Source organism: Zingiber officinale, chromosome 1B (genome assembly GCF_018446385.1).
Source record: "Zingiber officinale cultivar Zhangliang chromosome 1B, Zo_v1.1, whole genome shotgun sequence".
Classification (NCBI taxonomy): domain Eukaryota; kingdom Viridiplantae; phylum Streptophyta; class Magnoliopsida; order Zingiberales; family Zingiberaceae; genus Zingiber; species Zingiber officinale.
This window is the reverse complement of record NC_055986.1, coordinates 103,628,090-103,643,820: the sequence shown is the minus strand read 5'-3', so window position 1 is coordinate 103,643,820 and position 15,731 is coordinate 103,628,090. Positions and strand designations below refer to the sequence as shown.

The 15,731-nt window shown below is 34.6% G+C and overlaps 1 protein-coding gene across 1 annotated transcript; it reads left to right on the top strand.

Moving 5' to 3' along the window:
• The first annotated feature begins 11,317 nt into the window (after window positions 1-11,317).
• Window positions 11,318-12,581, top strand: LOC122040618 (probable protein S-acyltransferase 22). Its single transcript, XM_042599993.1, has 4 exons — window positions 11,318-11,402; window positions 11,624-11,752; window positions 11,849-11,929; window positions 12,267-12,581. The coding sequence occupies exons 1-4, from the start codon at window positions 11,382-11,384 to the stop codon at window positions 12,579-12,581; spliced, it is 546 nt and encodes a 181-aa protein (XP_042455927.1). The 5' UTR covers window positions 11,318-11,381.
• Window positions 12,582-15,731: the final 3,150 nt, after the last annotated feature.

The following is a 15,731-nucleotide window of genomic DNA, read 5'->3' as shown; positions in this document are numbered from 1 at the left end:
GTTATCTCCCCAAGTGAGAAATTTGCTATTGGGATTGCATTTTGATGAGAAACCTGTATGGTCAAAAATTTTCAGGTAGAAATACAATTTTGATTAATTGTTTAAATATTTTGTTATAGTTTCACACTATTGTTTGTGTTAATATTTTTAGGTATTAGCTCATTGTTGATTGATTAGTTATAAAGAATGGACAAAGATTGGATGTCAAAGGATAGACTATCACGTGAATATGAGAATGGAGTTGAGTCTTTCTTGCAATTTGCAATGGAAAACACTAATGATCCGAATATGGGAATATCTTGCCCATGTGCAAAATGTGGCAATCTAAAGAAGAAAAATATACAAACTATCAGGGCACATCTGTATTGTAACGGTATAGATATGACATATCATACATGGATATGGCACGGCGAAAGATCTACGATAGGGATTTCACAAAATGAAAGTGACCAAGTAGGGCCAAATGAATATGTTCGTGAGGAACCAATAAATATGGTTCATGATGCATATGATAGTTATGCTGAGAATCCAACCCAATTCAATAAGCTTCTTGAAGATGCCGAGACACCTTTATATCCGGGATGCACTAAATTTACAAGGTTATATGCAATTGTGAAATTATTCAACTTGAAGGCCAAATATAGTTGGAGTGATAAAAGTTTCACTGACCTACTCAGTTTGTTAGGAGAAATACTTCCAGATGACAATAAATTGCCTTTATCTCTGTATGATGCAAAGAAAAGCTTATCTGCATTAGGGATGGATTATGTAAAAATTCACGCTTGTCCTAATGATTGTATCTTATACCGGAAGGAGTATGAGGATTTAACTAATTGCCCTACTTGCGGGATGTCAAGGTGGAAGTTGGGAAAAAAAATATGATAAATGAAGGAATTCCTGCCAAGGTTTTGTGGTACTTCCCCCCTATTCCAAGATTTCAAAGAATGTTTCGGAATAAAGAGATATCTAAGGAGTTGACTTGGCATGCCGAAAAAAGACTTTGTGATGGATATTTACGCCATCCAGCTGATACACCTTCTTGGAAAATAGTTGATCGCAAATGGCCAGATTTTGGTATTGAGGCAAGAAATCTCAGATTGGCTATATCAGCTGATGGGATGAATCCTCATGGTTTAATGAGTTCTGCATATAGTTGTTGGCCAGTTTTAATGATTACTTATAATCTTCCTCCATGGTTGTGTATGAAGAGAAAATTTATGATGCTCACATTGTTAATTTCCGGTCCCAAACAGAAGGGAAATGATATTGATGTTTACTTAGCACCTCTAATTGATGACTTAAAATGCTTATGGGATATAGGTGTCGAAGCATATGATGCATATCGCCAAGAAACTTTTATGCTTAGGGCTATCTTATTATGGACGATCAATGATTTTCCTGCATATGGGAACATGTCAGGATGTATGGTAAAAGGATATCATGCATGCCCTATTTGTGGTGAAGAAACCTATTCACAAAGGTTGAAGCATAGTAGGAAAATGTCATATACAGGTCATAGAAGGTTTCTACCTGCAACTCATCCTTATCGAAGGCAACGGAAGGCATTTAATGGGAACCAAGAATTTAACCTGCTCCAAAACCATTAAGTGGCGATGAAGTTTTTGAAAGAGTTGAAAGAATTAATTGTCATTGGGGAAAAATGAGTAGAAAGCTCTCGAAGAATGATGATGTAAAATCATGCTGGAAAAAAAATCAATTTTCTTTGAACTTCAGTATTGGAAACATCTATACATTCGACATGTTCTTGATGTGATTCACATTGAAAAGAATATTTGTGAAAGTCTTATCGGAACGTTACTTGATATTCCAGGAAAAACAAAGGATGGAGTAGCAGCGAGATTAGACCTTTTGGAAATGAATGTCAGGACAGATTTGGCACCAAGGATGGGGGAGAAGAAAACATTTTTGCCAGCAGCCTGTTATACACTTAGTAAGGATGAGAAAAGGAAAATTTTGAATTCTTTGTTTGGAATACAACTTCCATCATGTTACTCATCTAATGTTAAAAACCTCGTGTCGTTGAAGGACTTAAAACTTATTGGCCTTAAGTCACACGACTACCACGCTTTAATGCAACAATTGCTTCTTGTGGCGATACGTGGTGTTTTGCCCAAACATGTTAGAGACACTATCACTCGCTTGTGTTTCTTCTTCAATGTGTTATGTAATAAAGTGATAGATGTTTCAAGGATGGATGATATGCAAAGAGAGATTGTGACAATATTGTGTTTACTTGAAAAGTATTTCCCCCTTCATTTTTTGATATAATGATTCATTTAAGTGTTCATCTTGTGCGGGAGGTGAAACTGTGTGGACCGGTTTGGTATAGGTATATGTATCCATTTGAAAGATACATGAAGATTTTGAAAGGTTATGTGCGAAATCGCAATCGACCTGAAGGGTGTATGGCTGAATCTTATATTGCTGAAGAGGCTGTTGAATTTTGCTCAGACTATCTGTCTAGTGTGCACACAATTGGGATCCCATCAAGTCATCGACAAATAGAACTTACTAAGCCTTTATCAGGTGCAGTAGTCTACTCCACTACTCACGATGAGTTGACGCAAGCACATCGTTATGTATTGGCAAATGATGCTGAGATTGATCTCTATATCGAGTAATGTATCTAACTTATTAATATTTTAATGTGGTTTGCTTACATTCTGTTGGTTTATTTATACCAAATAATTTGATTAGGGAACACATGACGTATTTGAATGCAAGATTTCCTCGTAAGGCTAAGTCCAAGAAGTGGTTACAAGATGAGCATAATCGAACGTTTATTACTTGGTTGCGTGATCGTGTAAGTTTCTTTAGTATTACATATTGGCATACATTCATTTTCATATTTATGCATAATTAAAATTTTATTGCATAAAAAATTTAGGTTGTTGATGTAGTTGACCATTCCACTCATCAAGTTTCAGAAAGATTGATGTGGATAGCTCGCGGGCCTAACAAGCAAGTACTAAAATACTCTAGCTATTTGATTGATGGGGTTACTTATGCTACAAAAGAGCGTGATGCTATACGAGTTGTTCAAAACTCCGAGTCACTTAGTTGCAAAGACAATGCAAGTTGCAAGTGCAAAGGATAAAAATCCTATTGTGTCAGATATGGTTTTTTATGGAGTTATAGAAGAAATATGGGTAGTTGATTACCATAAATTTCAACTTCCAATGTTTAAATGTAATTGGGTGGAGCATAATAACGGCATTAAAGTAGATGATCTTGGTTTCACATTGGTAAACCTCAATAGACTTGGATTCAAATCTGACGCTTTTATCCTGGCAAGCCAAGCAAAGCAAGTATTTTACATTGAAGATCCTGAAGATCCTTTATGGAGTGTTGTACTTGCAACACCAAACAGAGACTACTTTGAATACCTAAAGGGCGAAGAGTTAGAGGACACTGCTATCCACTATCAATGTTTTAGTAGGGGGTTACCATCAATGGATATTGACGGAGAAGATGATAATGAACCACCATGTATTCGTGAAGACTGTGATGGAAGTTGGATTGACAATATTTAATTGCTGAATTTTTGCTTTTGAATATAAGTGTGTAAACAATTTACCTATGAGGATGAATTTGTGGACAATATTAATATGTTATATTCCTCACTTTAATTCGAATCAGATATGTTGTGATGTTGCTGCAAGTTTACGCTTTTATCTTTTATTTTTTTTCATACTGTTGTGAATTTGTTGGTGTAAATATATCATCTTGCTGTGAGTTTATGCATGTTTCTAACTAAACTTATGTTGATCAGTCTAAGTTGTTACAGATCAATGGATTCTACTAGAAAGAGTAAGAGAATAGGGCAACTTGCAAAGTTGGACAAGGGTAAAGAAGTCATTACAGCTGCCCGTGAAGAGAGTTGCGAGGGTGATAAAGTGTTGGATTCCAAAGACACTATCTCCTCAAGAACTTCTAGAGGTCGCACACAGTTGGATAAGATTACAAAGCAAAGAATGCAAGGTATTAGAAATGAGGTGTCATTCAATAATTTTGGACAACCGATAGGACCAGCTGTTGTAGCCATGCAAAGTTACATTGGTGTCTTGGCTCGGCAAAAGGTTAATATTAAATACAAGACATGGAAGCAAGTCCCAATTGCTGTCAAAGAATTAATATGGGAATCAGTCAATGTAAGCAAGTTAGCATGTTTTAACAATTATAATATTTCACTACTAATGATAGATATATTTTATGTTTGTCTTAATTAATCTTATTAATGTTTTCCACTTATTTGATGTACAGTTGATTTATAATGTTGACTCAAAGTGGAAAAAGGGATGTTTGAGGTCTGCAAACAGTAAGTGGAGGCAATACAAGACCCATCTCACCCAAAAATTTATTTTAAGCAGGCGTGACAAACCTGAGGAGTTGAATGAGCCACCTGTTGGCTTTGAAATTACAAGAGAAGATTGGCGTGCGTTTGTCATTAGTCGCATTTATGAAGATTTCATTGTAAGATTCTAAATTTTTTCTTTTGAAACTATTCGATCATAATTCATTATGTATTATTCAAATTTGATATGTCGCCTGTTTGAAATAACTAGAAACTCAGTGATCAACAAAAAGAGCGAAGGAAAAAAAATAGATATCCTCATCGACTCTCACGCAAAGGGTATGCACGCTTTGCTGAAGAAATTGTAAGTATTTTTAAAATATATTTCCTCTAAGAACTCTCTAATTGATTCACATTAAATTATTTCACATTTGTTATTTGATTTTTCTTTGTTGTAGGGGACTGAATTATGTGATGATAATGACATCAATAGAGCTATTATGTGGAAGAAAGGACGCGCCAACAAAGGAGGAGAGTTTGAAGGTGAAGATTTGGTGAACACAGTACACAAGATTGTAAGTAAATTTTCATGTTCTTCTGATAATGACTTCAATATATCTTCTAGTTTTCGAGAGTAAAGTTGCATGCATGCATACCCTTTGCGTGAGGAAGCCAAGGCAAGCAGTGCAATGAGGAGTTTAACAACCATTCCTTGCATAGCTTGAATTCTCAGTACTAGAGCATGTATTGAGGAAGTAAATGGTGAATGAATGCATTGAGAGCTTAGAGGTGACGGGTTTATATAGAACATATGTGGATTTACTAGGTATCTAGGTTTGAAATGTTCTTACTTGGAGAAGAGATCAAGTCGAAAAGTCTATTACATGCAGTGGTTTCCTTTTGCTGCAATCAATTAATGGTGAATGCATTGAGAACTTAGAGGTGATAGCTAGAGTTTCTATAGAACAGATGCAGATAAATCAACCAGGTTTGAAACGTTCTTGGCAGTAAGCTTGAGCATTCTCTTTGTGCTGTTTTAGTTTGAATTAAAGCATAAGATTCATGAATCGGAACTTGAGAGGTTGGGAACAACTTTACTTTTGATTATTCTTTCCTGCAACTCCAGACAATTAGCTTCAATTATGTGGTGGTCCTCTCTTTATGGGTTTGTGTAGTGAAAATTTATTAAAATTTTGTCATTTTATTAAACTTGTAGTCAATTGCTCAATCAAATATGTGCCTTTTTTAGAACTGTGCAGAAGTAAATATATGATTGAATGCCAAAAAAGGAAAAAATATTTCAAAGTCAACTTCATATTTGTTCAATATGACTTACTAAGCACTTGACTTGAGCTATCACGGGAAGAACCGGCCTGGACATCAGTATTTTTTAAACCAATATTGCATATCCTTGGTAATTATCCTTGGTAAAGTACTGATAATTCTTTTTAATGTTGCATTACAGGATGAATATATACAGCAAAAGAGGGAGGGTAAGCTGCAATGCGAAGGAGCAAAAGAGGATATTCTTACCAAGGCACTTGAAACTCAGGAATATTCTAGGCGTGTCCGGGGTATCGGAGGTCATATCAACCCAACAATCTATTTCAATGTTGGTAGAACAAGGAAGAAATATGATGTTACCCTAGATATAATCGCTGAGCATAAAAGGGAGCTGAAGGAGGCGAAGATGCAAATTTTAGAACAAGATGTACGCATCCAAAAACTTGAAGCATTAATGCATAAAAGGGGTGCATGGGACAATTCAATTGATGACAAAGGCAGTTGCTCGGTGAAGTTTCATCAGAAGAATATTGAAGAAGATGACGTACAGATTGTAGGTAAAGACGAAGTTTTACAGGTAAAATACAAGTTATAGTGATATTCATTATTATTATAGCATTATAAACTAAATATAATCAACATGTTTTTTTTAATATTTTAGGGTCAATCATTGCATTGACATTGGAATCTTGCTCAAATATTGCTGCATATGGTACAATTGTTTGTTTCAATGGCATGGAAAAAATGCTTCATGGTATTCCATTTCCCAAGAATTGCATTCGAGTCTCCATTGATCAAGCAGTGGACAAATCCGCTCCTTTGCCATATCCAATTCCAAGTGAATGTGAAGTAATTGGTGATGCCATAGGAACTGTTGTGGCTTGGCCTGAACAGCAGATTGTGAAGCAAGATGAGGTATATGAGATATTATATTTCTAATTATATTGTCACTTTATTATTATATTTCTAATTATATTGCCACTTTATTATTATTCAACCTAGCTATCTAACTTGTTTATATTTGAAATTATTAGAAGCCTAGAAGGAAGAAGTTTGAACGAAAAAAATCAAAACCTACTTTGTCAACAAGTGTCCCAAGAGCATTACATATGTTATATTGTTACAGTAAGCATGCTCTAGATGGAGGAAAATGTATATCAATGTGCTTAGATAATGAAGTGTTTGATGAAGATTGTGAACTTTTTCTTGACCTTGAGGACATCAATTCTTTGTATCATTTGGAGTCAATTTCAGGAATTTGATCGTTGCCTACATATGGTAAGTAAGTTTATTTAAGCAATTTCAGCAACTTTTTCATCACATGTTTGCTTCCCAATTTTAGCAACTTATTATGGTTTATTGTTACAATTTCACCAACTTATTATGAGTGATCATTATTTTTTAATCCACATGATTGTTTTGTATCTAAATTTTAATATTTAGTATCTAAATATTATTTTCTCAGTTGCAACTGCATTGCTTTACTTATGCTGGGAAATTACTGCATTGCTTTATGTTTGCTGGGAAATTCTAATATCTAGCAAGACAGAAAATCCCTGATTTGAACTGCAAGAAGTTTACTAATATTGTTGTGTGAACAAGTTTACTCTTGAAAAATTCAACTTCTAGTAATTTTCTCATACCATGTTATTCTCATTAAGTTAATAGTTCATCATTTCTATTGAGAGGTTTACTAATATCAATTGATGTGGTACACTTTACATAAATATAGCTCATTCATTTTCAACCCTTAATGTTTGCCTTCTGCCATTTGTTCTTCTAGACAGGAAGTACTTTGCTCATATCTTTTTTCTTGTATATTTTTAAGTATCTTAAATGTGCTTGTCCTCAAGAAATAAAAGAATTTGCATGTATACATTTCTGGTATGTTTAATATGCAAGACTGTTCATAGTAAGTTCTCATGTATGGATGTTACTATCATCAGCCATAACTTAGTGTTATGAGTGATCATTATTTTTTCCAACTTATTATGAGTGTTTTGTATCTAAATTTTATTATTTAGTATCTAAATATTTTTTTCTTTGCAATGATAGGTGTCTGTATAAAAAGATGGTGAAAGATACCAAGACAAAGAAATTCAGATTTATGAATCCTCACAAACTCCCATATCTGGCAAAAACGGCACAAGACAAATCAGTTAAGCTTGAAACCCTGAATCAAAGGGCAACTCTTTTAGCAGATAAGCTGACAAGTGCATCAACAGATCAACTAGTGTTAGTGCCATGTAATGTCGGGTAAGCAAGAAGTAAAACATCACTTTCAATTGCTTCCTTTCGATAATTTATTCAATTTTATGATCTAATCCTATGTATTTGCCTAGTTTCCATTGGAATCTTAGTGTTATTGAACCTTACAAGGATGCTATTTACCTGCTGGATTCCCTAAGTTGCCGCATTCGCGATGATGATTCAAAATACGTAATGGAAATGTGAGTTCAGATTTCTTTTAGTAAATATTTATTATAATAAAAATCTTATTTAACAAATATTCTTAACGTATGAAGGGCCTTAAAATTGTTTAATTCAACCAAGGGAAGGAAAGGTAGGAAAAATGTTAAGTGGGAAGTAGTTAAGGTATGTGTACTTTTGTTTAACATATATTGTAATGTGTATAATTTTCATTAACAATTTGACTCTAATTACTATATATAGGCTCCTCAACAACCGGATGCGAAACAATGTGGTTTTTTTGTGATGCGATTTATGAGAGAAATTATTGAAGAAGTTGAGACTATTGAGAGAGATTCATTGCAATCAATAGTAACATTATTTAGCTTATCTCAAATTATTTGACATAAACTATTTAAAATTGCAAAGTGATCAGTGTTGATTATTTTTCCATTAACATAAATTGTGTATGCTCACAGTTCACAAAAATAGGGTACTCTCGTGAACAAATTGATGAGTTTCTGTGCGAGTTGGCGGAGTGCATACAAGATCATATTTATGAATAGGTATGGAATTATAGTTTCCATAATTCTAGTTAGTTTTAAGTTCATGGAATGGTGGTTTTTGGTGGAATCATAGTTAATGCCAATTTTTTGATGCAGTGCATAGTTACCAGATCGACCTTGAGCAGTTGACCCCAAAGAAAAGTTGTCACTGAAGTTTAAAAACTTGTGAAAATTTTTAGTGAATGATGATGTTTTGTGAATGATGATGTTTTGGAAAAATTGTCACTTAGGTGAAAGGATGTTTTCTGGATTAATATGCAAGTACAAAGCACTGTATTATATGTTATTCTGTAAAGTTCTGTCAGTGTAAATTATCTAGTTTCTTTATCTAGCTTTTGTTCCACTATTGGGTTTGTTTTTCTAATAATTACTCGTGCAGCAAAATACTGAGCAAGAAGTTGTAGATCTTATAATCAGGTAAAGTAGAAAAAGTTAACTACTTCATTATGCTTTCATCTTAGTATTTGTATATTTGATTTGTCTTCTTTGAACCAACTTCAAGTCAAAAGCGAGATCCTCTAGATAGCTGTTAAAAATAAGGTATTATTTGGTTTGTCGATGATCTTAATATTTGGTAATATTTGGTCTTTGATGCTCACGACAGAGTTCCAACGCTGCATGATTACCTTGTTCAAGCAGATTGCTCGCTGCCTCAGTAGCTCGCATTTTCAGGTTTGTTTCATCATTGATATTCCTTCTTTTTAGTGTTCTATATTAAAAGGAAATACTAACTGTCGATGAGATTGTTATCCTCTTGCTTGAACATGAACCAAAGTATATAAATTTGACCTTTTGATCTGAAAGTATAAAAAAAGTTAATTGGATACTAGTTTTTTATTTTTTTTTTGCAGTTGCATTTGTTGTATTTTCATATGTTTCTCAGTGAACTTCTAAACAATTCTTTTTTCATTAATTTATTAAGGCTTATTATAAGTTTCAGTTTGATGGTGCAAATTGTTTTCTTTTGTAATCCATCTATTTCTTCTTTGGTTTAGGAAAGTTGAAGTGAATCCCTTGATAGCTGTTTCATAGGTTTGTTCCATTATTTTCCAGTACGTACTGGAATCACTATCAATAGCCCTCAAGGACTGTTTACAACCTTGCAATCAAATTAATTGGACTTATAATCTAATGTATGGTCATCTGGAGCATGAATATTGGAGGATTCATGAATGACTCTTCGGATGATGAATGTATGTCATTTAATATTGGTTCATGTATTTATTTAGATACATCTTGAGTATTCCTATAAATACCCTATGTATTTAACAATTCAAAGATGAAGAAAATCAGAAGTAGTTGAACACTAACACTTGGACGCCAACATTTTTGAGTTGGCGCCTAGATTTGACCATCTAACAGACACGGCTAAAGGATCAACTTCTATGAACACCCTTAATAACTTATACAGATATTTGTGAACAATTAGGTTGGTGGCTATCATTTATCCTCCCTTTTTGTTGTTTTTTCCATGTACCCAATGCAGCTTTCATTTCAAAGGTTCCAAGCTGATGAACAAGGATGGGTGGACACAATCAAGTCAGTGCGATTTGGAGGAGCTGTCAGGATTAGTACCATGGATTGGCTTGGGCAATCTCAATATTTGCGTCAAACTGTCTTCTGGCCTTCCCTATCATCTGCAGTATCTGAGGTATACTATGCACATTTACCGTGAATTTTCCTTATTGAGCTTGGGCTAGTGACGGTTACGAATGTATTTTATTTCAAGAACCGTATAAGCAAGTGTTCGTGCATCTAGTTTTATAACAATGCACTTCGTATCTTTGATCTAAAAAGCTTCTGAAACAAGTCATCTTCTCCAAGCATATATATTGGCCATGTTAAGTGACACAAACAAGATCTAAAACCATGTGTTTAAGGCATTCAAAGCTATTGGCCTCATCCGGTGGGTGGCTGTTCAGAAGACTGCTCGTGAGGGGATGCAGTGGGTTTCAATTGGCAATGAGGTGACATAGTAGGTTTCAACCGACAAAGAGGAACACATGAGGTGTTAAAGGCGGCAAGCGGTGGTGCAGTTCATAGGAGCATACCAGTAGTTTTGTTCTTTTTCGTGTGCCAGTTGGCAGATGGAATGAATTTTTTTTCCCTGTGCCAACCAGCATGGACAAAATTTAAAACTTCGAGGCTTCTAAAGTTGTTGGTCTCTTCCTGATCAATACTTTTAATCTTCCATCTTAACTAAGGTAATATTTCTTCGCCATTTCGTGTTCTGGTGTTTGGATTGCTATGGATGGAGAAGTTGTGCAATAATTCAGAGTGATGCCACCGTTGGGATTCGAGGTGATAAGTTGCAAATTTCTAGGCTAACCAAAACAATGTGGGTGCTTCTCATGTGGTGTGGTAGGATGTCTTAAAAAGAATAGGACAGTAAGATGAGTAATTTACTTTTTTTGATTGCTTGATCAGATGGCCTTTGGACAAATGCATAACCATAAAAGATGGATAATTCAGAATATTGGTTATTAGGGAGAAAGGTGATAGAGATCTCATTTACGATGAGCCACACAATCTTTTCAAGAAAATAAAGTTCTTATGTGCTTTATATTAACTTGGTTTTTCTCTAATGATTTCTATCTGTTTGTATTGCAGGTTCTAAAATATAGTAAGCATTGTAGAGTCTGTGACAAATGCGTTGATGGCTTTGATCATCATTGCAGGGTGAGGGTTTTCTCCATTCACAACCTTATATGTTTTGTTATCTTGTAGTAATATGCAGTATTCATCTTTCCTTGTAGTGGATCAATAACTGCATAGGAAGAAAAAATTACAAAAGGTTCTTCATCCTCATGGTGTTTGCTCTTCTCTTGGTAAGCACAAATATTTCCTACCATTCCAATAGTTGTATTCATTAATCATAGTGATTGACACTATTTTCTTAGTGTAGATTTATCATCTGTGTGCATCAACTTAGAAGATACTATTTTCTTAGTACGTGAAGGACCTGATACATAGAATGCATTTTATGTCAGGTCCTTTTCATTCTGATTGACTATTGATTGGTCTCCATGCTTTGTGCACCTTGGGCCAGCTTATTCTGCAGTGGGCTGTTGGGATGCTTGTGCTGATACTGTGTTTTGTTGAGAGAAGGAGATTTTCTGCTGAAATTGTTTCAAAGCTGGGTAGTAGCTTTTCCTTGGCACCCTTTATCATTGTGGTGGTGAGTACTCAGAAGAGAAAATGAATGAAAATCACACATCATAATGAGGATTTTTCAAGGTTCTGATACTAATTTGATAATGTCTCTATAATGCAGGCTGTGTGCACTTTATTAGCCATGGTTGCTACTCTTCCAGTTGCACAACTTTTCTTCTTCCATATTCTTTTAATAAAAAAGGTACACTACTTTCATATTTCTACTTGTGACACAGCAAACACTACCAGTTACACAGCTCCTACATTTATATAAAACAAACCTATGTATCCGGTCAAATATCTCTATTTCAAGGAATATATCTTTTATATTTTCAAATTCTTTGCATTCATCCATACACTGAGCATTACTGAAACTTATTATCCAACTGAACTATTACAGCTTGTTATTTAACTGATAGATTTTCCATAGTGGAAAACAAATAGTAGAATTTGAACGATATGGTGTTGTTTATTCATCAATTCTGGAGAAAATTGACACTTTAACTAGCTCATGCTACTCTACATGGATGCGCTTACAGGGAATCAGCACCTATGATTACATTATTGCTTTGAGGGAGCAAGATCAGGAGCAGGAGCAACTTGCTGTTGGTGGGCAGCAAAGTCCGCAAATGTCCCAAGTGAGCTCTTTTACTGGACTAAGCAGCACCAGTTCTTTCAATCAATTCCATCGGGGTGCATGGTGTACTCCGCCAAGATTATTCCTTGAGGATCAGGTATCATACTTTCATTATTTAGAAAGTTATTGTGAATGTAATTTACCATGGTTAAGATTATTTTTGAAAAACCTTTTAATAAGATTTTTTTTACTGTACGAGGCAAATCCATTTAATTAAAAGTTTTTTTTTGGTAAAAAAACCTAGTTGTAAATCTTTATCAGCACTTCATTCATTTCTCCTTATTCATCATTATCGTATTTTTGAATAAAAATTGAAATAACAAATGTAATCCACTTGCTTATTGTACACTTGGTTCAATGGTTAGCGAACTTAGGTGTGTGCTGTTTGAATTTTGTTTTCATGCATTGACCTCTTTAGATGATTTGTTTCTTGTGAACCTATTTTGAAAGATGCAATATATCTTTTAATATGGGTAGTTAATGTTGTTATAATTAACCCGTTTTTATGGAATTTCGTGAACTAAGAATCTTGTAAACTGCATGCGATTTCTTATTCAAGCTCTCGCTGGAAAGCTAACCAAAATCAACTTAGTTGATCATTAGCTATTCATAAATTGAACTGCATTCACATTTCCATTGCCAACTTCTGACTTCTGAGAATTTGATAGTAGGATAATGTCTACAGTTTGTTAATATATATATTTCCATGACGCATGGGTGTTGGAAGGGAATAGAATGTCGTCCTCGATTTTGGGACTGTGAATGTGTCATGTCAAGTTGAACTTTTACCTTGCTTCAGCTCAATTGTGTAAATAATTGTCAATCTCATGGTATAACTTAAGTTAGATTCTATTACAGAAATTCTAGTTCAAAATTAATTCTAGTTCAAAATTAATGTCAATAGCACTCGTTGCTTTTTTACGTTCGTTTAAAAACAATTGAGTAAAATGCAGCAGAATATAAGTTAAGTAAAAACAATTGCTAACACAGTTTATTTTTACTTGGTTCGGATTCTACAGCACTCCCGCTTGGTTAATATATATGCTTAGAACTTGTAAAGACAGGTCAAACATTAATATGCTTGGTTAATATATCCATCTACAGCACTCCCGCTTTTTCCTCTAAATATGATTTTCATTTAGCACAGAACTAATGCCAATTTTTTTATTTTGATGCAGTGTTTAAAGAGCTTGAGTAGAAGTTGGCCCTAAAGAAAACTTGTCAGTTACGATATAAACACACTTACGGTATGAATTACATGTATATATAACATTGACATATTATTTAGTACGAGATTTACATGTATGAAAGTTTTCATACAAAATTTCTTGATTGCCTACAACCCCAGGTGTGTTGATGACAAGTTGAAGAAGATGGCTCTAAGAGTGATAGCTGAAAGCCTTTCAGAAGAAGAGATTGTTGGACTTAAAGAAGCAATTCCATGCGATGGACACCAACAACAGCGGTTAGTCAATGATGAGGTTTTGTAAAACTTGTGTGTTTGAAAAATTATTGTCATGAAGTTAAGGATAACTTGTATGATACAAATTTAATTTGTGGATCAATATGTATACATTTTGTTTGTATAATATAAAGTTTTATTTATTTGTTAAATAGTCTTATTATAAAAATGATTGTGGTTGTGGATATTCAATTATATGTAAATTTTGAGTATTTTTATAATTTTGATTATTTAGAAAACACTATTTTTTATAAATTTAAAAAGACAACGTTTTTAAGTAATAAAAGACAACGCTTAAAAAACAATGTCTTTGAGACCAACCACAACGCTTTTAAAGCGTTGTCTTTGATATGTGCATTTTTACAACAGCATCTTTAACAACGCTTTTTAAGAACGAATAGACAACGCTTAAAAAGCGTTGTCTTTGTGACCAACCACAACGCTTTTAAAGCGTTGTCTTTGATATGTGCATTTTTACAACAGCATCTATAACAACGCTTTTTAAGAACGAAAAGACAACGCTTAAAAAGCGTTGTCTTTGTGACCAACCACAACGCTTTTAAAGCGTTGTCTTTGATATGACTTTCTACAACACCATCTACAACATCACTTTTTAAGTACATACGACAACGCCAAAAAAGCGTTGTTGTTTAGCTTTTTTCTTGTAGTGACTTTATTATTATTTGGGTGTCGTAATTTACATTCTCCCTCACTAATAAAAATTTGGTCCTCAAATTTCATGCTCAACTGAGGGATTTTCATCCACGAGCAACAACCAACCAACATCCTCATATACCCCTCCATCCTAGCATCATAAACATATTTCCAAGCATGACAATCTACCTCCACGTGAATAGTGATGACTCTGTGGGTTATGAGCACACCCTGCTTTCGCTACTCCCACACTGTTATCTAGCCAACTGTGGATAAACCAACTACCTCTAAAATCCATAATCCACTATCAATAGATCAACATCTGTATAAGGCGCTCAAACTATCCATCAGTCTGAGGATGAAAATCTATACTAAAGTGAAGCTCCTAACCCAAAATCTACTGTAACCACAATCAAAACCATGATGTGAAATCGCTGATCTCCATCCAATACAACACTCAGAGATATACCATAAGATCCGGTAATCTCTCTACAGTATAATCCTGCTACTCAATCCAAAAGAATTCGTCCTACGAATCGATAACTAGGGAGCAAAGTCGTCACCCAACCATGATTACCCAAACCATCATCTCCTCTCCATGTCTTGGATAATCCCACAACAAAATCCGTTATATCATACTCCAAACTCCACTCTAGTACCTGAATCAACAGAGACATCCCGACTAGTCTCTAATATTCAGCCTCCACTTGCTGACACACTAGACTTCAAGCTACAAAATCCGCAATATCTTTCTTAATGTCATTCCACCAATAGGAATGCTCCAAATCTCTATACAATATATATCATCCGAATATATCACAAATTTAGCTCGAGGTGTTTCCTGCAGTAACTCCTCCTGGATAAGAAGTGACTCGGGAACACCCATAATCTCCCATGGAAATCAAATAATCTAATTCTCGTTACATGAGAATTCTAACTACAGGCACGAGACCACTCTGCTCATGCTACATCGGAACTGCACCAAACCCCAAGTACGATACATCTGTGTAGAGTACAAATCTATCTACACTAGAAAGTACTACTAATACAGGTGCAATTATCAATTTTTCATTTCAACTCCTGAAACTGATCTCGTAAGCATCAATCCATGAAAATTCCATACCCCTCCTAAACAGTCCATTCAATGACAGAACAATGCTAGAGAAACCCCTCAACCAAATCTCCGGTAATATCGAGCCAAAACAAGGAAACTACAAATCTCCTGTATAGACTACGACTACTCCCAACTGG